The sequence below is a fragment of the Camarhynchus parvulus genome, chromosome 2 (assembly GCF_901933205.1).
Source record: "Camarhynchus parvulus chromosome 2, STF_HiC, whole genome shotgun sequence".
In the NCBI taxonomy this organism is placed as follows: Eukaryota; Metazoa; Chordata; class Aves; order Passeriformes; family Thraupidae; genus Camarhynchus; species Camarhynchus parvulus.
Window position 1 is genome coordinate 75,223,709 of NC_044572.1, and position 26,138 is coordinate 75,249,846.

The following is a 26,138-nucleotide window of genomic DNA, read 5'->3' on the forward strand; positions in this document are numbered from 1 at the left end:
ACGCCTTCTACTGCTGCTCACAGTCCAAAAACTGAGACTTAATTAAACTGCAGGACAAAGCTTTCCCTCTGCCTGGCTGTCTTGCAGTTCTGCCTGCTCAATGAAGCAGGAAAATTGATGTTGAGACTGAATGAAAACAATGCATTTTCCAAATGACAACAGCTTTTGATAAGATACTCAGCTGGTAATGAGAAATGCAGAGCAGACAGTGGAGCTGACTGGAGGGTCAGATAAGCAAATCAACAAAACCTTTTAAAGGCAGAGAGAAGAGAAATCACAGGAAGTTGTAGACGGGCGGAATTGCCAGTTTGAAAGGGCTGATAACTGAGCTGCCACACATTTTAATTCCTATATTACCTACCATGTTTTACTAAAATTCCTATGTAAGATTTATAAGGCTTATGAAAAGTTTAACAGCTTCCTACGCTTGACTCTGACCCTTCATTAGCTTGGCTGTCTGCAGCCACTGCTTTCCTGTCAATTAATTTGGCATAATGGTTGATCTTCTCCAAAGGAGAAAAATGTAATTTATTTGCAGTGATACTACTCATTCCAGACCAAGTAAGATACTGACTGCTAACATCACTAAACCTTCTACCTCCTGATTAAAATCACAGAAGTAGGGAGCCATGTATAAGGACTGTGAACCCAGTCAAGTAGTATGCCAAAGACTCAAACTGTTTTTTTTTTGTGGGAGATCAAGTGTTACATGAAAGACATGCAAATGATAGGCATGGAACAATGACAAGAAGCATTCATACCTTCTCCCAGGGTGTAACAATCCCTCTGTCCTTCTCTTAAGCTGATGGGCAGTATAGACAACACTCATTGTGGGAAGGCTGAAATACAGATCACAGGATATCACTCTGAGAAATTACACCACTGAACTCCTTCAGAAAAGGATACAGAGACAGCAACTTATCTGGGTTTCTGTCAAACTAATTCCAGAATTCTCTGGTTTTTAAGCCAAAATATTTTAACCAATGCAAAACTAACCTTCCTAAAAGACTAGATACGTTACTTCACTGGGATCTTCAAAAGCACTCAATCTGGACTATCACAAAAGCTTTACCTCAGTGTATTGTACATTTGAAAATCTCTGCAAAATCATGTAGGATTATGGCTTTTTGTATGGAATGCTGAATGAAAAATCATAGTAACACTGACAGAAATATTTTAGCATGTCAGTAAGGTTGAGGGTGCATTTTTTTAGAAGTGTCAAGTGTGATGTGCTATAAAGACAATTCTGCCACATCTACAGCTTCAATCACACAGGCATCTCTAGTTTTTGATACCCTGGAACAAAGCAATGCCTCTGAAAATGATCAGTGTATGCTCCCCTTGTTGGTTTTGTGTTATTATATGATAGTAAAGCTGACCAAGTACATTGGCTGCTCATTTTTGGTTACATTTTTTAATGCAAACTTAGAATCACACTTCAGGTGGTTTTTGACAGTAGTTTTGCAAGCACAACTGAACAATGGCCCATTTGTGACACTAGTTAGGTCACAAAGCAGCTGAAACCAAACTACATTTTTACAAATTCTCCCTTTTCGTTTGAAAAGGAAATTGCATTTGAAAGAACTACAGGATAATGCTGATTCAAAGCAGGAAAGGAGGTCAGGATAGGAACATAGCTACTTAACCTGGAACAGCAGCAGAATCCTTCTGTGACTGTGCTGATTCCTTTTCACACTTGAGATAGAACTGGGTTTTCTCCATTGATTTTTTTTTGTTTGTTTATTTGTTTATTATTATTTATCCTCCATTTCTAGTATTCCTTCTAAAAAAAAGAAAAACAAAACCAACATATTTGAGACTATTATGTATTGGCATGGGTAGGGTTCTTCTGGGATTTACTTGGTATCCAGGAGATTACTGAAGGGATATGATGAAGGGATATGATCTGACAGCTGACCAGTCCAAGTTTGCTTTGATCTCTAATGCCTCAGCAGTGTTCTGAAGATATTCTGCAAAGGTACAGAAAATTTCTGCTGCCATTAAGGGAGATGGCTTAATAAATTATTTAAAACATATAAACAAAAATAATAGCCCACAACCTAGTGGAACAGCATCTGCTGCATAAGAACCAACCCAAGACAGATATGAATATATCAGATGATGGTTTTATGTGAAAATAGGTAAATTTGATTGCATTTATTTCCTTCAAGCAGAATATCACAATATTAAACCCAGGGTATTAAAACTGGGAGTTCTGTACAAGAGAAGTCTTATCTATTTCCATTATACGAAGAAATTTATTTCTTAGAATATTTTATATTAACAGAGTTTATCCAAGTGCTTTATATAACAAGTACTTTTTTAAAACAAGTATTTTATTTTTAAAAATAATATATATAATACTGTGCATTCATACAGCATAACAGCTGCTAGGTTTGTACAGTGTAAAGGGCACTTAAAAGTTATTGCAATTGTATTAGCACAGGACAACATGAATGATATGCAAAACCTGCCTGCTACTGTTGAGGAAGTAGTACATGACCCTTTATCTCGTATTTCTATAATGCACAGAGGAGAAAAAAGATTCTTTAGCATTTCTGCTCCTGTAAAACTGTGTGAAACAACACTTTCAATTTAGTAAAAAACCACAAGAAACTGAGTCAAGCGTAATTTTTAAGTCAAAAGGAGATACGGAAAAGAAACTAAATTAATATAATTCCGATTCAAATGCTGTAGCCCTGAGAAAGACTGGTAATTTAACAATCCTATTAAGTCGTAAATACTCAGATGACTGTATCATTTAGCACAAAAAAATAAAATGTTTTGTTAAATTTATTTATACCTGTTTGACTTTTTTAGGCATGCATGGGTTACAGCAACAAGCAGAAATCTGTCATTGTTGAGAAAGTTTCCATAGCACACAAATGCCTGGCAGACAGTGCAGATGAATTCTTGCAGCTGATGAGTGTCTGTGCCCTTGTGATGCAGCAGCTCACGCAGAACATCTGCCTCCTCCAGCAACCCTTTGTTCAATGGGTGGCTGGGACTCTGAGAGCAGGGACTGATGGACTTTTGTACTATTTTTTTTGCAATAAAAAAAGCTGTTCAGCAATTGGAACAGCTTATGCTGGAGTATTTGATTCAATATTTTTACACTGGGGACTCAGTTTGAAAACTCTTGATTGCACCTTTAGCAAAATCATTGAAATCACTCCTCTGCGTTAACTGGACTGGAAGATTATTTCAGTAATCGGCAGAAGAGTTTAGCACTTATATTTGAGAAGAGCAATAAAGTTCTGACTTAAGACTTTCTCATATTTATGCATGTAAATATGATAATAAGATTTGTTTGAGTTTTACACAATGATAGCTCAGTGAATGGATTTAGAGTTGCAGGAAGGAAATTTTAGTGGCAAGATGGGATTTTAGAGGACACATAGCTTGTATCCTTCAACATATTGCATTCTCTAGCTTTTTAAATTCTTTTAGGCTTGACTTGAAGTCTAAATTTATTGTTTCTCATTGTTGGAGTGATTTACCTGTTTTCCTACATTTTATTAACAACAATCTTAAAAAGACCTGAAAACCATTGTTATACTTTAAAATATTTGCAACTGCACCTTATGATGAGTTTGATTGGTATGATGATACTCTTAGAGCTTAAAATTACATAGACTATAAGGATTATCATTCCATCTTTCTAGAAATTTCCTTTACTCCAGAGTCTCTATTACATTGCCTGGCTTGCCATTTTAGTACCAAGTGACAGCATTTCTGTCATTCCTCTGGTGTGCAGCATAATGTACAGAAAGATTTTGCTACAACACATAATTTTTCCCTTCTGAGTTTTGACCCTTCACTTCTCTGTGTTGAAAAAAATCCTACTCTTTCCTTTTTCCTGTTGAAGCTCTTCAGTTATCTGTAGGCTGTTATCCCGTCTCCCTTTTTTCATCTCTTACCCACGCTAAGCATATGTTAGTTCTTTTAATCTTTCCTTATAACCTGGAAATTCCTAGACCCAAGACAGTTTTTCTTGCTTTTCTGTAATCTTCCCTCTTTTTTTTTTATATTTATCTATTGACTTAATGACCAGGACAAAATTGTATTGTGGAGGTGTCATATTCTCAACATCCAGTTATATGCAGAGATCTAATAATTTCAAGTCACAACACATGATCATTCTACTAATGAAAATTCCTTTGGGCTTTCAGGTACTCTCATCACACCTAGAATCTCATTTATATTCTTCCAGTCCCTCATTCCTTTTTGCCATTCCTGCTTTCATGCTTCTTTCATCTATTTAATTATATATGTATTGGAAATACAAAAAAATCTTAAGTAATCACAACACCCAACTGAATTCTCTTAGCTTTCATTTATGTTCCTAATGTTTTTAGGCTACTGCTTATTATTTCTGATATGATGGGTGGTATTTATAACAAGCAAGCTGTCATAGATCCCAAATTTCTTTTAGTTGCAGTTTAATATTTAAATAAAACTTAAAGTGAATGCAATTTAAACAATTTAAGGTCATATACACATTTAGTAATCTATCACATTACAGAAAATTGTTATTTCACCCCTTACCTTTCTCTGAAGTATTTTTCTTAAAAATAGTCTGTGTTCTAAGTCACTAGGTACTAGAGTAAGCAATGTGCTCTACATCAGCAAAATGTGAATTGAGATAAATTAAAGTTATTTTTATAAAGCTCCTCTATCACCTGGTTATTTCTCCCCCCACAAACTAAAAAAAAAAAAAATATATAGGAATTTTTAAGGAAATGTTTATTGAGAACACAGGCACAATGACCAGAGGCCATTAACCTTCAAATGCCTAATTTTGATTGTGCTGATCTTATATTGCCACTGCCTTTTTTATCTTTCACTTTATCTATTGTCTGTGCTTTAGTATTCTTTAAGGTCAATCCTTGAGTTTTACCTGTGGCATTTGGCCTTAATCCTCCCAGCGTAGCTTTAAAGCAGTCTCCTCTTCCTCTAAAACACACACACTTTTAGATGTCTTACCTTGCTCATTTCCTGGCTTAAATTACCTGACCATAATATCAAGAACATTTTCCATGATAAGCAGGAGAAATCTTCCCCTCCACATTTTTAAGACCAAAAAATACATCCCGAGTCCTAAGCTTCACAGCCTCCTTAGCATCCTGCCGCCTGTCATCCCTTCAGAGCAAGTTGTCACACGGGTTTCTCCAGCAGCACAGGACAGCTGTCCAGTTCTTTTATTCATGGCATAACAGTCTGAAGGCACTACAGTTGTCTGCTCGATGGCTCAGAGTCACTGTTATCCTGACAAGGATGACCTGCTGTTACTCATGTATTCAATAGCATTCCATCAAGCATTACCACCTTCTGTGCTGCAGCAAAAATCAACTCAGCCTTCCTTGTTGTCCTTCTCTCTTTGAATGGAGGTGAGCCCTCTTCTGTGGGAATGTTCTGTGAGAGCTCCTGAGGGACATGCAGCCTCACTGCCTAGCCAGGGTGAGTGTCTATAATTCTTGGAGCTCCTAAGAGGTCATTGTGGACTCTGGGTGAGTCTTATAGGCTTGAATCTTATAAATTTATAAACTGAATATTTCTATTCTATCTCTTCTATCCTACATGATGTCCAAATGAAGCTATTCTTGAGAAAACTCAGGCAGTGTTAGCAAAGATATATCCATCCACACACTCACTGCCTTCCACAATATAATCTGGAATATACTTCTCTGCTGGAAAGAATATTCAGGGAGACATACGTGCCAAAATTTCTTCACTGACAGTGAATATGAATGATATCAATGTCTGGTACTGAGAACTGCCAGGCAGGCTTCTACAGGGGCTTCTGAAAAATAATTCTGCTTTGTCCTATATGAACAAGTTCTCCCTAACTTTTCAAGGAAGGATATGCCTCTTAGGATTAGTGCACTTATCTATGGTCTGTCTTGCAGGCACTCTGAGCAGTCAAATAAACCAACGTCAGTTGCTTCAAACTGCTAGACCATGACTGGAAGATCTAGACAGCTGTCCTGATACCAGTATTTCAACAGTGTTCCTCTGCGTATCCAAATCTTACAAGAAATGTCAGGCTTTATGTCCTAGATATCTGGGTTCATCTCTGGAAAGTTACTGACTTTTCTGGTTGGGGACATTTTTCTCATTTCTTCTCTTCTTCAAAGCATCTCTTCCATGTTAAGGACAGAGCTCAGGCTATGCAGTTGGCCTTAGAAAGAGATTAGCTGTTGCTGTCCTATTTACAAAAAAATCACACACTGAGCATCAGTGTATGAAAGAGAAATTTCTACCTATAAAAGGAAACTAATTTTCTTAGGGTCTTTGCCAAAAGTGACCTCCCCTTGGAGTGTCCCAAAAAATTTCCATTTCTGAACAGATAGGTGGGGTCCCATCCCCACTTTTCTTAAACTTTATAGACTTACTGATGTACCTGGGAGAAGTTCTGTGTCCAGATGATCTGCCTGTAAGAGGATTTTTCTGCTAGGTATGTTTTCTTGGGTACTATACATGGAGAATGAATGAAAGAAGGAAGAATGGATGCTTGTTTGCAGGTTTTCCCGTTAATTTATCTCTTTAGACAGTACATCTCCAACAATTCTGCCTATACCTCTCCCTTTGGTAGTCTAATTGGATATGTAGATTAATAAAATGAGAGGAGCTGAAACAACAGCCTGATTTAATTCAATTCCCATTTCTATGGAAGCCATGAGGAATTCTGATAGAAGTACCAGCAGGAGTAATGCTAGTACTGCAGTGCTTTCTGTGGACTTTGATCCTGTTGATACCTATGTTCAGGAATAGGCATATTGGGCCTGTGCATGAAGTTATCACTTGTGTGAATGCTTCCAGACAGACTATCAGATTCTGATCCTACAAATATTCATGCCTGAACTTCACTTTAAACACAACTGTGTTCATACTGAACATGCTTTCTGTACTTAAAGCCCCCAGTGAAGAAGTCCATCCCCTACATAGTGCTTTGAATAAAGGCATGTATTTTTTTCCCTGGCTCATACTGCAATGTGCAGGGTACTCAGACAAAGTTAATCTCCCTAAGGGGAAATAAAAGCCAAGTTACTTTCTCATGCTTTGAACTCATTTATTTGTGTGTTGCTGCATATTTAATTTTGGAAGAAATTATAATTTATTAACCATGCAAAGCCTGACAGAGTAATTTTGCTGTTCTTGAGAGAGTATCTTAGGGTAATGATATTTCTAATAAATGGTTTATATATTTTTCATAATTTTAATGTTAAGAAAATTTTGAACAAAGAGATTGAAATTACCAATACGGGTAGATAATAATATCATATTCAAGAAAATGTGCCTGCTCAACTATGTAAAAGGATACATGCTGCCTTTAGCAAACCATTTCTGAGGCTTTTTAATTAAAGCTGTAAACTGGTAATGATGCCTGTCAATTGATGAAATAACCAATTTCATCTACAGATAGGAATTTTTTTTGTGATTTTGACTGAACAAAGTATCTTCAAACGAGCATGTCACCTTCTTTGTGGCGTTTTTACTCTTCAAGTCTTCCAGAGCTATTCGCATTCTTAGTACCAAGTAGAAATATTTTCTTTGTGAATATGACATAAATGCCTTTCTACCATTGCTTCCTTCTACAGAAGTAAACATAGTGCTTATTCCATTCCCTCTATATTAAATACATAAATAACTCTAATTAGAGATGGAAAAAGCAGATTTATTCCTATTCTCACTGGTTTACATGAAATTAGGTGCCATAGGAGTGGGTCTTTAGGCTTTATAATCTTCTGAATGTTCTTGTTGAGTGCCATTTTGTTCTTATTGCCTACTGCTCACAAATGGCTTTCTCAATTTAATCCTGCCTAGTTTTTGAGAAACACTATAAAGGTATAAAGAGACTAACAATGAAAAGGAAATTAGTAGCTGGAGGCAATTGCATAAAGAAAATATTATTCTGTTATGACTACAAACAGTAGCATCAAATGTGAAAATAGACTTTCAAATTAATTAGCATTTAAGGGAAATGGGTTTGGGATAGTTATCACATTGCTTTTAAGCAGCTGTGTTACCAGGTACATCTCTGCTTTCTATTCCTCGCTAGAGAAAATAAGAAATAAGTAAACATTTCTAGTTTTAAATCTGTTCTATGTTCCTACTTCTTGACAAATAAGGGCTCAGGAAAACAAAATAAAATAAAGCAAAGCAATGCAAAACAATAGTATTTTCCTGTTTCACACAGGTCCAGTGAAAGGTACCTATTCTTCACAAGGCAAGATCCTATATATGCATGGGAATAAGCATACTCTTCTCCCTCTCCCTTGCTGTTACTCTGCCAAAATCCTTTGGGACACCTCTTTGTGAGGCTATGTCCAGCCCACTGCAGCTACAAATGGATGTAAAGAGACCAGATCTGGCACACTCTTCATCACCATCCATCACCTCAAGCCCTATTTCACATATTTTGTCTCTTTTTCCCTCTAAGCCTGTATAGTGCTTCCAAAGTGGCTGATATAAGTAATCAGCGTCACAGAAGATGTGCATCAACTTCTTGGGACTCCAAGGTTTTCAAATAATCTGAACACCAGGAGTATTAAGCCTTTTATTATATCCCATTTTCCCTTGAGCATTCCAACCTGGTAAAAAAAGAAATAAACAAATCATTCTTTATTGTCTTCTTCCTGCAAGAATGGTAATAGCTGCAAAGAGAAAAAAACCAAAACTTGAGGACGTGCACTGCTGCTGTGATAAATGAGTAATCTTTGCACATTTGCATCTACTTTCTTTAATATTTTTCACATACAGATACTTCATGGATTGGAAGAATGATGTGGACAGCTACTTTACTATAGATGCCACTGAAGGAACCATTGCTACTAATGAATTACTGGACAGAGAAAGCACAGCACAATACAATTTCTCTATAATTGCAAGTAAAGTTAGTAAGTATGACACAAACTGAATTAATATGCTAATATGGTATTTTTCTCAGAATATAATGCTCAGGTATAAATATAATGTGAAGACTACTTGAATTGCCAAGTGTTTATTTAAGAAGGTTCAATGAATATCATTTTCCCAGATTCATGAGGATAATTGTAAAGTTCAATCAGCCCTGTTTAGTAAGGTTTTGCTAGCAGATCTCATGTAACCACAGCTCCCTTAGAAGCTGAAAAATATTTTGTCATCATGGAGCTGTATGGGTACCTTCCAGTTCTGATGTTTGATTTTCTAAGTCACTTCATATGAAATTGTTAGTCAAATAACAGATCTGTCAATGTGTTTTTTGAAGGCAGAAAAATTTAAAGAGTCATTTTATACTCAGATAAAAAGTACACTAAAATTAAGTCAAGATTTAATGCCCTAAGCAATCATGGTGCTGCATCTCTGCTCTTATCTCTTCTGTCTACCCAAAATTTTATGCCTAACCCCTTCTTTTCTTTTCCTATGTGATTTGTGGTTGGATAATTTAATTTCTTGTCTTTGTGTCTTCTGCATAGCCTTTTTTTTAATAAGTCCCTTCTTCCACTCTATTATGTGCCTGCAACTTTCTTCATTGCCACCTATGTGTGTAGCATTTCTCATCCATTTTCTTGTCAAACTGTAGTTCTCATGGGTGTATATCACACTTTGAATACAAATCTTTTGGTCATTTAGCAGTTGTGCAAAAGCCACAGAATTCTTTCTGTTGACACCGATAGGCTGTAGAAGAGGGTCATGCTGTATTTCTTTCTATGTTGTTTATGTGCCAGAAAAGGCAAGTTTCTGTAGCAAATAGCATGTTTTCCTCAATGTGTTGTTTGGCTGAGTCTTCAGAAGTTAATACGTGCTACTAACAGGAAGAGGGAGATTTGGGAAGCAGAGATGGTATTTCAGATAAAAAAATCCCTAATTCTCAGTTGTAGTTATCTCAAAAAGAATGATGGGCTCGCTCCTGGGAACCTGAAAATATAAAGAGAACACCAGTCAAATGAACGATTGAATTTTATCCCTAGATTGGAAAAGACATTAATAGAGAAGCCTAAGCTGTCAGAAGTGGTTGAGTCCATGGGGATATATGCGCAGGTGTATACTCACAGAAAAACCAGCAGAACTGTAATTTGTTTCCAGAGAAACTGAAAGGCAGGCAGATGCAGAAAGAAGGTCTCATCATGGTCTATATAGTAAAGCTTAACTATTTAGGCTTAGTAGTGGGCAAAGGACATTTGAGATTTGTAAATTTTTTTCCTGCAGCAAGGGAAAGAGTTTTAGTAAACTTAATTTAAATCTGTTTATTATTCCAAATAGTAATTAAAGATGTCTAAAACCCTGAAATTTATTTGTCCATGGACACATATATATAATAATATGACATTTAAGCAGAGCTGTAGCAAATAGTATATATTTTGATATCCCAAATTTTATCAATTGTTATACTAAGAATCTTCAGCTAAAACATATCTGTGCTTTATTGCAGCATATCCCAAAATATTTATATATTGACCATTATCTATAATGGTAACAATTGCCAGATCTCTACTATACAATAACTGGCAAAATTTGTGAGGATTTGGGCTATAGTAACTGTCAAAACATTATGTGCAATTGTCTGACTAAGAGTGTAGAAATAAGAGTGGAGGATTGAGGGATGACTCACTGCACAAAAGCAAAATATAATGGTTAGAGAGAAAAAAAATGAAAAAGATTGAGGGAAAATTGCTATATTTGAAGAAATATTGATATAAAAAATTCTTGTCCAGTGCTGACATAGAAACTGAAACTGTCATCCCTTATCACAGGAAAAACACACTGAGAAGTGCCTTGACATATACATGACTATTTAAAAAAGTGGCCCAGTATTGAAATTGGCTGCATGAACTTTCTTCAGAAAAGAACAGACAGTATTGTTATTGAAGTATTTTCCTGGTTACTTTATCTGTCTATAAGGAGATTACATATATATATCTATATCTATATATATATCTTTATAAAATAAGAATAAATAAGTAGACTCATAACTACTAAGATATTATGTTATTTAAAAACGTCATTGCTAAAATTTTGTTTTCTCATTGTGAGAGAATAGAACAACAACACCTCCCACACTTTTTAGGCACATCCTAATGGTCATTCTGTAAACTAACTTTTCTTGAATTGTCCTTAAATGGAGATGTTTTTAAGCAGGAGATGGATGATTGTTCTGCAGACATGCTGAGAAGGCAGCTAAATGCAGAAAATCCCTAACCCATTCAGAGATATAAAGCTCAGGTTTTGTATAGAACAAAGGGCTTGAGCAGGTGAAGGATGTTTCAGACTCACATTTTTTTCCCCCATTTCACTTCCCAATTCCTCTGTAGTTTTTTTCATTACATGACTATATTTGATTTTAGCTTATTGTTTTGTTTCTTAATAATTCGAATAAATCAATACCCTAGTAGTCTGCATGGTTGCTGTTTCTGAACATTTTTTGGTGCCACAGAACCTATCCAAACTAATAAATAAAACATGGCTGTCATTCATTTCAAGGACAAAGACCAGCTGTCATGAAGTAGCTTATTTCTATGCCTTCTTACCTTCCAGAGTCCCCACATGTAAATTGATCCTTTAAGATTAGTCCCTGCCCTTACTAATTCCCAGCACATGCATGTGAATTGTCCACAAGACCACTGGTTGCCTTGGGCCAAAATTGTACCAAGAGCTGCTATAAGAGCATAGTGGCATAGAAAAACCACAGTCCAGTGTTCAAAATTCCTCCATATGCTGCCTAATTACCTAATATGGAAGTGATTTGTTACATTTTACAAAAGAGGAGATAGATAAAATGCATAAGAACTTATTTCTGCTTTCCTGTCCTCAAGGCATAATTTAAGGGTAAAAATGAAGTAATAATCCTTCCTGTCCAAATTTAAGGGTAAAAATGAAGTAGCAAGCCTTCCTGCCGAAACCATCTTCCTAACTCAGCTATGTCTAGGTCCAAATTTTTAGAATGTTAAAAGAAGCCTCACCTTAAATCACAAGATGGAGTTGATCTTCTCCTGCGTACCATAACTGGGATTAAAGAATCAGAAGTTCTCCTCTATAGTCAGTATCTATTTTCTCAGATTTGGATTCTCACCTTGGATTTTCACAAATTCATTATTCAAAGAATGTTACATGTTTTCTACTGCTGTAATGGCTTTGAACCATTAAGATGCTGACAAATGATGGTAATCAAGCAAAAAAAAAAAAAAGAAGCAGGATGGTCACTGTTGTACAGACAGGAAAAACAAGGGAAAATGAAGTCAACTAATTAAGTTGATAAAAGAAATTAATGAAGCTAATTAATTTTCCTACATCTTACAGGCAGAATTGAAACATGAAATCAGTTTCTTAATTTTTAGGGTCATGATTTACCCAGTTTGTCTTCTCATCTGTGTAATCTGGGTTTAAAAGGCATAAGCAGATATTTTTAGTGAGTCACTCACTGATACCAGTATGCACATCACAATTGTGTTCACAGGGTTCATGAAGACTTGAATTTGATCAAAACATTAACCAAAAACCAGAGAAAATGGAGGTCAAGTCTGCAAAGTAATATTTTAAATGCAATTCTTCATGCTTGCTCACATGAAGTATTACAGGTCTTTGGTATTGTGTATGAGTTCAAAGCTGTACACAATCTTCTTGCAGTTTTCATTTATATATACAAGTAGTTAAAGTGATGTCAGTGCAGAACAGAGAAAAAATCATATAAACAGAATGAAAACCTGAAATAGGTTCATCTTAGGCTCTGGTAATTCTGTTTACTCTCATATCTGCCTTTTCCAGACCATTTGTGCAAGGTAAAATTCTAGTTTGCTGGAATACTTAGGAATATAAGATTTTGGCCTTTAATATATCTTTCAAAGAATGAGAGAGAATAATTCAGATACCATCAGTGAGAAATAAATGTAAAAATATACTCATATTCACATATATTTCCAGAGCATACTATACTGTTGTGATTTTGAGGGGGGAAAAATGTCAAATTCTTTTGTTAATTTTAAAGATATAGGTCACATACTACCTAAATGGTCGCAAAAAGCAGAAAAAAGTAATTTATACCAGCTACTTTACAAAAATATGACCTAAAAAACTTCCTAAGGAAACTGACATGTCTAACAGAAATCATCAAAATCATCTGATATTTTCATGTACATGATGCATAAATTGTTAATACATTTAAAAGTTTTTTTAGAAAGGCACTGTGAACATATTCCTTAAAGGAAATGGACATCTATGCCTGTATTTTGGTGGCAATGCATTAATCTCTAATCTGTTTGAAGAATATGTCCTGAACCCCCGTTTCTCAGTGTTGTACCTTAAAATGAACACAGACACACAAAAACATCTAAAGCAAAACCTGAGTTACTCCATGTGAGTTGATGTGTCCTTTTCAGTGAGTACTGCTAGGAGGGAAGTTTTAGGTCAGATTGTTTCTCCCAGTAGCTGTGTGAATTTGACCTGTTCAGGGATTTTCTGATCTCTCTATAGAGGTTTTGCCCTCTATTGAATAAAATAACTTCTTAATTTTTTTTAAAATTTCCTATTATACAAAGGAACCAATTCAACTGTGAACAAGTGATCTAGACTTCTTCCAGCTCTTCAGGCACCTAAAGAATGAGTGCCCAATTCCTAGTTGCTAGACCAAACTGTGTCTTTGATTGTACTGCACAATGCCCTCCTCCACAGAGACACTCTGCAAGTAGGGATGATGCTGAATTGGAAATAAATGATAACACAAAGAGATGTCATTATATATATTTCTATATTAAATATAAAATATTTTTCTATTAAATTAATAGGTAGGGACTAAAAATGGGTGATCTGGGCAGTGCATTTTTGTTGTCTTCTAGGTTCCAAGATGTGTTTATAGCTTGGTCAGTTTATCTACTACTCGTAAATAGGTAAAACAAAGTTCATCTTGCAGCTAATCCTGTGTAACTAGGAAATAATTGGGGAATACCTTTGGTTTTGACAGAGGTCCCCTGAAACTACTACTGCATTTAGTAGTTCCTAAGAATAAGGAAGAAAGCATGCCTTTTTTTTTTTTTACAGTGACAACGTGACAAGACTTTGCCGTTTACTATTTTAGTTATTAAAAAAAGAAATGCCAAGGATTATACAAGCTGCAAAGCAAGTACCCAATGCAAATAATTTGAAAGGTCCATTGAGGGCCATAAAGATGATCAGAGGGTTGGAGCATGTCTCCTGTGAAGACAGGCTGAGACAATTGAGCTTTTACAGCCTGGAGAAGAGGACACTCTGGGGTGACCTAATTGTGGCCTTCCAGTACCTCAAGGGAGCCTTCAAGAAAGCTGGACTTTTGACAGCCACATGTAATGACAGGACAAGGGGGAATGGCTTCAAACTGAAAGAGAGTAGCTTTGGATTGGATATGAGGTAGAAATTTGTTACAGTGAGGGTGCTGAGCTACTGGCACAGGTTGCCCAGAGGAGTTGTGGGTGGCCCATCCCTGGAAATGTTCAAGACCAAGTTGGAAGAGACTTTGAACAATCTGATCTAGTGGAAGGTACCTCTGCCTGTGGCAGGGAGCTTGGAACTAGATGATCTTTAAAGTTCCTTCCCACCCAAGCCATTCTATGATTCTATGATTCTATGATTCTATGATTCTATGATTTATTCCTGAAGATTCAAGACAGCTCCTCTTGTACTAAAACATGATCTCATATTGTCATTCCTACAACACCCTGATTTACAGCATAGATTTTTTTTCAGTAGTTAACTGTTTCTGCCACTCATCTTAAGTGGAAAAGGATAAGATAATTATACTTTTGACTCACCAGCTATACTATTTTACACATACTTTCTATTTTGCAGGAGGTCTCAGCATAAGGTAAAAGAGAACATGATCTGCTTTGTATTGTACTAGGGTCTCTGTTTTGTCAGAAATTGCATTTGCAAGTAAACTTGTTTATAAAATGTGTCTAATGACTGATGAAGATTATCTATAGAGGAAGGACAGTGGAAAGAAACATGGTGTATACTGTTGTTTAACATTTCTGTTGCACAAAAGTATTTGCTGCCTTCAAACACTTTTGCAGTTAAAGAAATACCTTCCATGACATGGCCAAATATTTGAATGCTAGCTGTGAGTGTTCCACTGCTAAATTTAACACTGATTCTCTCTGGCTTGCAGCAAGACTTTCTTTTTCCATATCTTCCACTCTTTCTCTGTCTTCTGAATTGGTATGCTCTGCTTGCCTCCTTAATATCTTGAAGATTTAAACAGTGGCTAGGAAATAAATATTTATTTTCTGCATTTAGTTGTGGAAAACAGAATTCAGTTTTAATCATTGGAAGTGTTTTCCACAGGCTTAATGAAAAGTGATCTGAGAAAAGATGGCATCCTTAATAACATGGACAACTTCACATTTTTTTCCATTTATGCTCTGATAAACATAATCACCCTGACTGATTCTTTAACCCATGAAGAGTAATGGATCAAAGTCTGGTACACAATGATAAGAAGTTTGGTTCTGATTTCTTCTTAGTTCAAATCAGAAATAAATGGAAGTCAAGGGCTTTTGGGAGCCATAGTACTGAGATCACAAGTTTATGACAGTTTATGAGACTGGTGATGACAACAAACATAACGTTTTTCTTCTAAAATTCTTTATAGGTAACCCACTATTAACCAGCAAAGTCAATGTTATAATAAACGTTTTGGATGTCAATGAGTTTCCTCCTGAAATTTCAGTACCGTATGAGACATCTGTATGTGAAAATGCCAAGCCAGGACAGGTATTTCAAATTTGTGATGCTTGCTCTTTTGCTTTTTCTTTCCTTATTATTTGTAGCAGTAGAAATTTCTGGGTTTAAAAATTACATCATGGGCAGAATTATTCTACAAATACATATTAGAATTCTATTTGTTGACTTTTATGGTCAATTTGCAGTCTATTTTATTTTTTTAATTTCTCCAATTATATGGGCCTGAGCCACCCTTTATTGTGCATTTAACAGCTATGAGAGGAGAAAAAAATCCCTTTCTTAAAGGGTTGTAACTGTGATGGAAGCTGTAGCAGATGAAGTGAAGCATAACCATTCAACTGAAAGCCATCACTAGCATTTTAATATAAAAAATAAATACTAAATACCATGAATATACAGTAAATCTTTCTGATTTTTATCAGATATGTCAAAGCAAGACTTTCTGAGTTCTCTAGTGGTTATAGAATTCAGACTTCTTGCTTTCACTGTGCAATGTTTTAAAGGAATGACAGTAATCCAGCAAGATCTCATTTTCAACAGTTTTGTTTGATGTTCACTTTGCACTTCTACAAAACTGCTTCTTTTGGAAGAGTGAACTGATTCAGAATTAATCTGGTTTCAGGTGATACAGACCATCACTGCAGCAGATAAAGATCTGTCACCAGCTGGGCAAAGGTTTTCCTTCAAACTGTCATCTGACGCTTCCAACAAACCAAACTTCACAGTCCATGACTACAGAAGTAAGTTGGTTACTCATAACTCTCTTTCAGAGCAGCAGACAGTAGTTACAGTGACAAATATGTTTACTTTCAATTACAGTTGTGTCTGCAGACCTAACATTTTTCTTTGACATTTCTAATTGCTAAACTCTCTGGGACTTATATTAATATAAATTCAGGTCTTGCACCTTTTCTTATTTTTAGGGGCAGGAATTGTCAGAACACCAAAGGCTGAGATTTCCCTACAGGCCTTCAAAAACACTGCTACCTGTTTTATTTTCTTCCTTTTATCATTCAGTATCTCAGGAAGAATCCATATGCCAATGCAGGTATACCTTTAAACAAGGCACTATTGCTGTCTTGTTTAAATACTATGACTTTGCTAACCATTTTCAAAGTACACCGATATCATGCTTTCTTGAGGATACGTAATCCTGCAGAAGAGTGAGTTCTAAATATCGACAGAACTGCTGAAGTACAACACCCTTAATAACTTGGAAATTTGTACAACTGACATCTTTGATTTTTCTTCCAATTTTTGTCATAAGTGAATATCCTTTTTTCTCCTTTTTAACTTGAATTCTTTTGTTAGATGGCAAAGAAAAAAACAATACCAAAAAATTGATCTCTTGTTTTCTACTGTAAGGATCTTGAAGGATGTAGTCTTGTGAACAGACACACCTAAACCAAAACTGTAGTAAATTTTCATCACTAAAGACTTTAATCGAATAAGAAAAAAAGAAGTATTTGAGCTATTAGATGATCTTTAAATTAAAATTATATTTCAAAGAAAGAACATCTAAAGCCACCCAACAAAGTTTAAAAGCATTTGATTGTGCAGGTTATAGGTATCACTATCTAAAAACGTACATAATTCCTAATTTTTAATTGCTGTTTTCAATTTAAATTTGATATTATATCGTTTGTAGGGTAAAGGTCCCTTTCTTGTGAATTAAGTGACCCAAGCACTTAAAAGTGCTAGAAATTAATAATACACCAATTGAAATAAAATTATGAGTCTTTTTTATTCAGGCTTTAAAAAAAATGTATTTAAATGATGTATATGGCCCACATAACTTTTGAAGCCATGCATATTGACATTGTTATGTAATAGAAAACTAAAGCCAATAACATAAGCTAACCACTATTAATCCTGAAGAAACATCAGGAATAAATAAATTTGAAAAAAACAAACTGTGCTTCTTTTTTCTTTATATATAGCTCTCCTGTGAAGCTGATACAATGAAAATGGTTTATTCCCAAACTAAATAGAGTCTTTTATCTTTTTGTGTCATAGGTAGGTAAAAAGATTGAACTGATGAGCCAGGAACTTCACTTAAGGATTCGTAAATAGAGAATATAGTGAAACCATTCATAATATTGTAGACATGAATAATAGTATCTTATAAACCCAAAACTATGTAGATCTAGCACATTTTATCGGAGGAAATTCAAACAGTTCTCTTGAGACAGAGAGCTCAATGAATATGAACGATGACTTTACAACAGATCCAGGTTCCCTTACCTCTGTTCTTGGAAGATTAGGGCATTACTTTGCTCTGGAACATATTTTAAGGCCCATATGGGTAGAATCTTCACAATTATATAGATCTAAATCTATTTCTAAATCTATTTCTAAATACCTTTATTTTTTTCTTTTTGATAAATATTTCTTTAAAGTAAGAGCTTTAATTTATTTTTTTCTTGTCTTTTTCTTAAAATATCCTTTGACTTCACCAAAGTTTTTTTTTTGTTTTGTTTTTGTTTTTGTTTCTTAAAATAATAATTAGAAACTTCTGCTTAAAGAAGAAGTCTTCTCAGGTAATTTTAACAGATTTAATTCATCAAAACAATTTTTAAACTTAGTAAGTTTATACAATAATTACAGCTTTTGTAAAGTGTGCTTAGCATGTGAGGTTGGTGAGGAAATTGTTCAAATATTATTAGATAATTAAATTTCCCTGTTTAAATCAGTAATGTTGACACTGAGATGACTTTGGATCTCAGTAATCTGTTAGTGAAGGTTCATTACTGTATAAAAATAAGTGCAATATTCTGATAAAAAGTGGAAACTACCAAGATATACATTTTTAAAAGCATTTCTTAATGCTTAGAAACAAAAAAAAAATTAAAAAGAAGTATGCATTTTGTTACAATGTAAGGAACAAAAAAACCCATAAAAACCTTTTTTCATTATTGATGATTTGCAGAGATATTAGGAAAAAATCTGTCCAAACAAAAACCCTGTCTTGCAATATCATCTGCCTTTTGCTTGCCAAAAAAGGTGGAGGAAGGTCTGTTCTGTTCAAGTTTAGAGGTGTAGTAACACATCTTATTTTCACTGGAGAAACCTTTTAAAAACAAGTACCATTTTCTTTTAAGTTAGCAATTATGTTAGTAACAAGCAGGTACTTTGTGAAATCAATTTTTTTCTATTTTTTGAGGACATAATGTTGTTCACTGTAGTACAATTAATGATTTTATAAGTAAAGGTGGCATTTAAAATTTTTAAATATCAAGAAGCCCTAATCCTGTGCTATTCTATACAACTAAAAATTATGGGTGGTCTGATACTTCAGCAGGTGTAACTTCAGCAGGTATTCATGTGCTGCACACAAGAGAAGCCAGGCCCCAAACTTCAGAATATAACTCAATGAGTTCTGGAGTGAGACAGAAGCTCAAGGTTGCCTTTCAGCAGCGCTGAGATCAATCCACTGTGTTAATAGAAGTGATGCCCTGGCAGAGCTGGAGTGCTTCCAAAGGGAGTGCAGATCTCCCTCTTCCTGCTTTGCTGGCCTCACTCTGCTCTCTGGAGGGCAGCTTCCATGTGGAGTACACTCCATTGCTCATGTAAGAGACAGAATTTCCTTTTCTCACACATAGCCTATAAATTAATTTATTGCCAACAGATTGAAGAACAAGAAGCTATCTCAGCTTCTCTAGACTCTTCTGTGTAGAGTTCAAACACCTACCTTTGTTCATATTTTCAAAAGAACTTTCAACAATTGAAAGGGGTCATAAAAGAGCAACAAAAAGTGTTCAAAACCAAGGAGTTAAGAGGTTTATCTGATTGATTCTTCTCAAAGGAGGATGGAAAGTCATCTTGTTGCATTGTAAGCTTTTAAAGTGATCTTCAATGTTTCAAGTAGAAGAAAAAATAAAAGAATATAAATAATTCTAATAATAGAAATATGGAAAAATAATAGGAACAAGATTAAATTGAATGTCTTCAAATTACTTCTTAAACTTTTTATACAGTGCAAGAGATTAATCATAGAGAGAAATAAAAAGCTGAAGATGAAAGCAGGTTTGATTCAAACTATTCTGAAATATTTTTTCCTTTTCAAAACTAAGTGTAACTGAACTTGACCTGTCCATATTTGAGTTTGATGAAAAGGTATCTGAAGCATTTTTTTAGCTATGCACCTTCTCAATGGTGTCTAATCATAACATACCTAATTTTGGATATTTAAGGCTCCTTCTTATTGTCCTTAATCAGAACTCCATACCAGTATTTGAGTATGAAATTCAGCACCCTTAATCCCTCTACCTTGTAACAAACCTCTGAGGCATGAAAATCATCATATGACATTTTGTAAAAACATAATAAAGAACATAAGTGAGATGGAAAAATTGTAATTGCAGCAGGTTACTTTAATTTAGTTCTGTCATCTCATTAATTCCCTGCCAAATTGATTTTAGTTTTGTTTCTAATGTAATTATTTTAATATTTACATCCATTCCTTGCTACTTTGATTCAGAAAAACATCAATAACTGACTATGAAGCAATGACAAAATCTAGAAGTGGATTAATTGATGGAAACTGTACTGAATTTTTAGTACTCTGTTAATTTCTCTAGTTATTTTTATTGGGGCAGGAAAGCTAAAATGATTGCATATTGTCCAGGTGTATTACTTTGTATTTTTAAGGAAATTAATTAGTTGATACAGACATGATTCTAAATTTATATGCAATCAAAATCCTTTGGACCACAGGCTTAGATGCAAGGAGATCAGTTGGAAAACCTGAAAAGTCTTCAGGATCACACTTGTAATGTTTTGTTTGGGTTTTTTTTAGTTATTTTTATCGTCTTTGAAATTTCAGCTGTTAAAAGGTTTACAAGAAAAGGAATATTGTTTAAGAGTCTGAAAAAAATAACTGTACCGGTCAGAATACAATGCCTTCTGTAATGGCAAAGCAAGGCAATTATGTAATGCATGTCATTCACCAAGTTTCAAATATGAAATACCAACCTATTACTGAAGGTGATACAAGCTAAAATATGGAGTGAAGTACACAATAAAAATCTGCTAACGACTGTCATGTTTTACAGACAACACAGCTGGGATTGAAACCAGGAGAAATGGCTACAGCAGAAGGCAGCAAGAGCTGTACTTTCTTCCAATAGTAATTGAAGACAGCAGTTACCCTGTCCAGAGCAGCACAAACACTCTGACTATCCGTGTTTGCAGATGTGATTCTGATGGCACCATCCAGTCCTGCAATGTGGAAGCAATCTTCTTACCAGTTGGCCTCAGCACAGGAGCTTTGATTGCAATCTTGTTGTGTATTGTTATACTTCTAGGTTAGTTCCATGAAACCCTGCAAAGTGCTTTACTCTGATTATTGACTAGCTTCCCCTAGTTTTTAACAAAAAGCCATGGAAAATGTGTGGCAGTTTATTTCTAGCAGAATATCCCAAAGCACTGCTCATGACCATGAATCTGCTAATCCATGCAATATCTCTTATTGCATTAGCTTTCAGTGGAACCCAAATCATAATTTTTTTCTCTGAAATTACTTTAAATATCTTTGTTTAAAGATTCATTTTTTAGATTATTACTGAAGTAGACAAGTCTTACTGACAGTAACAGCAGTGAGAACATAGTAAGAGCTTTTATTTAATTCTTCATGCCCACTTAAGCTAAAGGAGAATGCAGAAATGGAAGAGGAGAAAGTAATTGTAACAGACTGTTACTGGCCACATTTATATAAAGCCTCACAGGAAGATTATTTTTATTTCAGGCAGGAATTAATTTCATAAGGTGGCATTGTTATTTGTTCTACCTTATACTAATATACTGTCTTATTTACAGCCTATCTAAAGTGCATCTTACTTGGAATATAGCCTGAAGCAACTGCTGATGAAATAAAACCGACTTTAAAGCTTACACAGGCACCATGTGGGCTTCAGAAATCAGACTGAGTCTTACACATGCTTGCCTATGCCTCATTTTGATACCAGTGGCCTCCAAGGTGCCATGATAGTCTAATGTGTACCCAAAAATAGCTCCCAACACACAATATATAACATGTGAATACCTCATTGCATTTGGATAATGTAGGTGCCACTTAAGGAAATTACTAAAGACTTGGGGTTGCATAAATAGCTTCTGAGTAAGAGTAGGTAAAAGTCAGGATTTCTCCTCTGAGTCAAAAAATTATGTTGTGGGAAAAAAAAATATTTCAAATCAGAACAAGAATGGCAAATGGTCACTCTTCCCATAGACTAGCAGTTAAATTCATAAATATACTCGTTCTGAATAATTTAAAACAAAATCAAAAACCAACTAAACCAAATAACTTACATCAGTTTTTTGAAGCAAGAAGAATGCTATCTCCTTTGACACAATTCCAGTTAGAGGAGGATGGATACCCCACAACTTCTGTGGGCAACATATTATACTGACATCCTGGTGATAAAGAAACCTTTTTCTAACATTTTAATGGATTTTTCCACATTTCATTTTGTGCCCATTGCCTCTTGTCCTGTGACAGGACACCCCTCAGAAAAGCCTGGCTCTATGTTTACTTCCATCCATCCATCAGGTATTTATTCACATTGGTAAGATCCCCCTGTGCCTCCTCCAAAATGAGCAGACCTGGCTCCCTTAGCCTCTCCTTGTGTGGCAGATGGTCCCATCCCTTAATCATCTTGGTGGATCTACATTGGCCTCACTTCAGGGAGCCCATGTCCATCTTTTAATGAGGAGTCCAGACCTGGGCCCAGGACTCCAAGAGTGCATAAACAGAGCTGAGCAGAGGGCAATGACCATCTCACTAGACCTGCTAGCAATGTTTCTCCTAATGCAGTCCCAAATGCTGTTGATCTTTGATACAAGGGCGCATTCATGGCTCATGGTGAGCTGGTTGTCCACCAGGATCTCAAGGCCTCATCCATCAAGCTGCTTTCTGGTCAGTTGGCCGACAGCATCTTCAGTAGGGAATTACTCCTCTCTGTGTGTGGGACTTGGAATTTCTATTTGTTGAAAATCATGGAGTTCTTTTCGGTCCACTCCCTCAGCCTGATGAGATCCCTTTGAACAGTGACACAACCACTCTTTTTTTTGCCTGAAAACTTGCTGAGGGTGCACTCAATCCCACCATCCAGGCTATTTATGAAAATACTAAAAAATAAGTAGTCCCAGTACCAAATCCTGTGGTACTTTATTAGAGATTGGCCATTAGAGTTGGAGATCTGCTCTTTGAAATATTGTTCACAACTTTTACAGTCTGGAAGTTTGGCAGCTTTGCAATCCACCTCACCATCTTCTTGTATAGTCCACAGTTTCTCAGGTTTTCTAAGATTGTTATGCTTTCATAACAATAACAAAAGTTGTGCTAGAGTTAGGATGAAATTACTGCATGTTTCTCCCTTCATCAACCAGCCACCTTATTGTAGAAGGCTATCAAGTGAGTTAAGCACACTTTCACTTTATAAATCCATGCCTGCCTCTCTTACACCCCTTCTTAGTTTCCAGAATTATTTTCTCCATCACTTTCCTAAAAATCAAGGTGAGACTGACTGACCGCTCTAGTTTCCCAGCTCATTCTTCTTGCCCTACTTGAAGATAAGGGTGACACTTGCTCCAGTTCTCAGAAACCTTTCCCAGTCACCATGACCTTTCAGAAATTATCACAAATAGCCTCACAACGATAGCAGCCACCTTCCTCACCATTCATGTGTGTATCTCACTATATTCCATTCTCTTGGGTGGCTAGTTTGTTCAAGTATTCTCTAACCTGATCCTCTTCCACCTAGGATGGACCAGAGGGAACTTTCTTTCCTCTGGTCTCAGAGACATGGAATTAACTGAAGGACAACTTTACAAACAAAGACAGTCAAAGAAGTTGCTGACTAGGTTGGCCTTTTCCATGTCATTTGGCAACAGCTCCCCTGCCCCATTCAGAAGAGGGCCCACCTTTAGCTTTCTACCCTTTCTTTCTGTCTCACTTGTACAAGCCCATCTTGCTGCCCTTTGTGTCCCTCCTGAGACAGCACCATGCAGGCTTTGTCTCTCCTTAGCGCATTCCTGCGTGTTCAGACTGTCACTGCATATTCCTCCTAGCTCACCTGTCACTGTTTTCAACTCTTAGATTCCTCCTTTTTTTTTTATCATTGAGTTTAGTCAAGAGCTTCTTATTCATCAATACAGGCCTCCTGCTGCCTTTTCTTGATTTCCTGCTCCTCAGGTTAGACTACTGTTGAGTTTGGAGGACATGATACTTGAAAACCAACCAGCTCTCCTAGACTCTCTTCTCTCCAGAACTTTATAACAAGTAATTTTTTGAAGCAGATCCCTGAAGAAGCTGAAGTGTATTGTATATTTTTTTCTGTATTTCAAAAATTCAAAATTTGAAATTATTCAAATTATTTATTATTCAAAATTCCATTTTTTTCTGTAAAACTCTTTGGGTTGGGGTTTTGGTTTAGTTTTTTATTCTTGTCTTCAAAGTCTAAATTTAGGGTTATTTTCTCTATTTTTCTGTGCAAAATATTTTTAAAAATATTTTTAATTGTCTTTCTGAAGTAAAAACCCCTAATCCTTTTCAATTCTATCAGTTTGCAGAGCAGACCAGCAGGAAAATTACTTGATACTTCCTCCAGCAGTATAGCAATCACTTAGAAAAGTTAGATTCATATGTCAAAGAGCATATAATTTTTCATTGGCTACAGCACTGCTAAGCAGTGCTCTTTTCTAAGGACAAAAGTCCCTTTGATTGCTTGTGGCTTTCAAAGAAAGATATAATGATGTGTCGTCAGATCACCAAATTATTTCTCTGCATGTCTTAACTTCAGTTGTCTCTCATTACAGTTATTGTAGTACTGTATGTAGCACTACGGAGGCAAAAGAAGAAAGACACCCTGATGACCTCTAAAGAAGACATCAGAGATAATGTTATCCATTACGATGATGAAGGAGGTGGAGAAGAGGACACCCAGGCTTTTGACATAGGTGCCCTGAGGAATCCCAAAGTGATTGAAGATAATAAAATACGCAGGGACATAAAACCAGACACCTTGCGTTTTACGCGCCACAGACCACCAGCAGAAGATAACACAGACATAAGAGATTTCATTAATCAAAGGCTGCAGGAAAATGATGTAGATCCATCTGCACCCCCTTATGACTCCTTGGCAACCTATGCTTATGAAGGAAACGGATCTGTTGCAGAGTCTCTCAGCTCTATAGACTCCCTCACTACAGAGGCAGACCAGGATTATGACTATCTGAGTGACTGGGGGCCTCGCTTTAAGATCTTGGCAGATATGTTTGGAGAAGAAAGTTATAACCCTGACAAAGTCACTTAAGTACAACTACAACAGTGAAACAAAAAGAAAAGCAAACCAACAAAAAATTTAAAAGCTAAACCTAAGCTTTATATAAGACAGAATTACTTTGATTATAAAAGACAGCAATTGTTTCCAGCAAGTTACTACACTTATCATACTGTCAGCTTTGGTTTGATTTGAGAAAGAATGATAAATCCTGTAACATACACAGGTTTTTGTTGTTGTTATTTTATTACTCTGGAATTACACTGAGACAAGCTCAGGCCTACAAGATGCAGTTTACTGACCTGACTTAGAAAGAAAGTAGCTTTCTGGCATCATGGTGGAAGAGTGGTAGCTTTTTCGTAATTCCACTAAAGTGCCTATTGAAACTTTTATCATTTAAGTGGTAAGCTGTCTGCTGTGATGGTGTTACAAAACTGAATGGTAAATCAAACATGAACTTTAAGACAAGAAGCAATAGCAACATGCTGACTTCTTTTAGAAAAAAAATGGAGATCACTTCCTGGAGTATCTAATGACTAGAACTGTGGGGGAGGAGGGGGGTGTGTACATCGTGTTTGGGGGTTATGTTTGTTGTCTTTTTTTTAAAGAAAACAGTATGTCAAGACATCATATTTCCTTTTCCAAAGTTTCACTGAAAATTTAAATTTAAAATGCTATTGCTCACTTTGAAGATGTAAAGCCCAAATTATAAAGGAAAATACTTAGCATACATCGGTGAATATTTAAAATGTTCATACAAATACTACATTTTTCCAAAATAATAAAAAGATGAAAGCAGCTATTCCTTGATGTGAAGGAAATTTCCCTTGTCTCTCCCTCTTCTTTTGAAATTAGACTATTATTAAAATGTAAAAATGGAGAGGGTTTTAAAGATTATTACTGTATTTTCAGTACCAAGACACCTCTTTCATTATAAGTATCACTAAAGAAGTACGTGTAAATAACTCCACACCACTTTTCTTTGCAGTTTGATTGTTACTCTGCAGTCACCATAAGCACATATATTACAAATATAATTATTTTTCCATTGATGATCTGCTACAGTTCAGCATATCACCATATTTCACTGCCACACCCACAGGAAACATTTGAGAAAAATTTTTGAGATTGGACACTTTCTTAATCTTGTTCTTGACAAAATTTAAA

General features: G+C 35.7%; 1 protein-coding gene across 1 annotated transcript in view; it reads left to right on the forward strand.

Annotated features, from left to right (window-relative positions):
- The window catches only part of CDH12 (cadherin 12), a 222,508-nt gene extending 196,813 nt beyond the window's left edge, over positions 1–25,695 (forward strand). The window contains exons 8-12 of the mRNA XM_030970264.1: positions 8,764–8,900; positions 15,599–15,720; positions 16,313–16,430; positions 20,745–20,996; positions 24,508–25,695. Of these exons, the coding sequence (XP_030826124.1) occupies positions 8,764–8,900; positions 15,599–15,720; positions 16,313–16,430; positions 20,745–20,996; positions 24,508–25,004 (1,126 nt within the window). The 3' untranslated portion in view covers positions 25,005–25,695. The remainder of the gene's footprint in view (positions 1–8,763; positions 8,901–15,598; positions 15,721–16,312; positions 16,431–20,744; positions 20,997–24,507) is intronic.
- Positions 25,696–26,138: the final 443 nt, after the last annotated feature.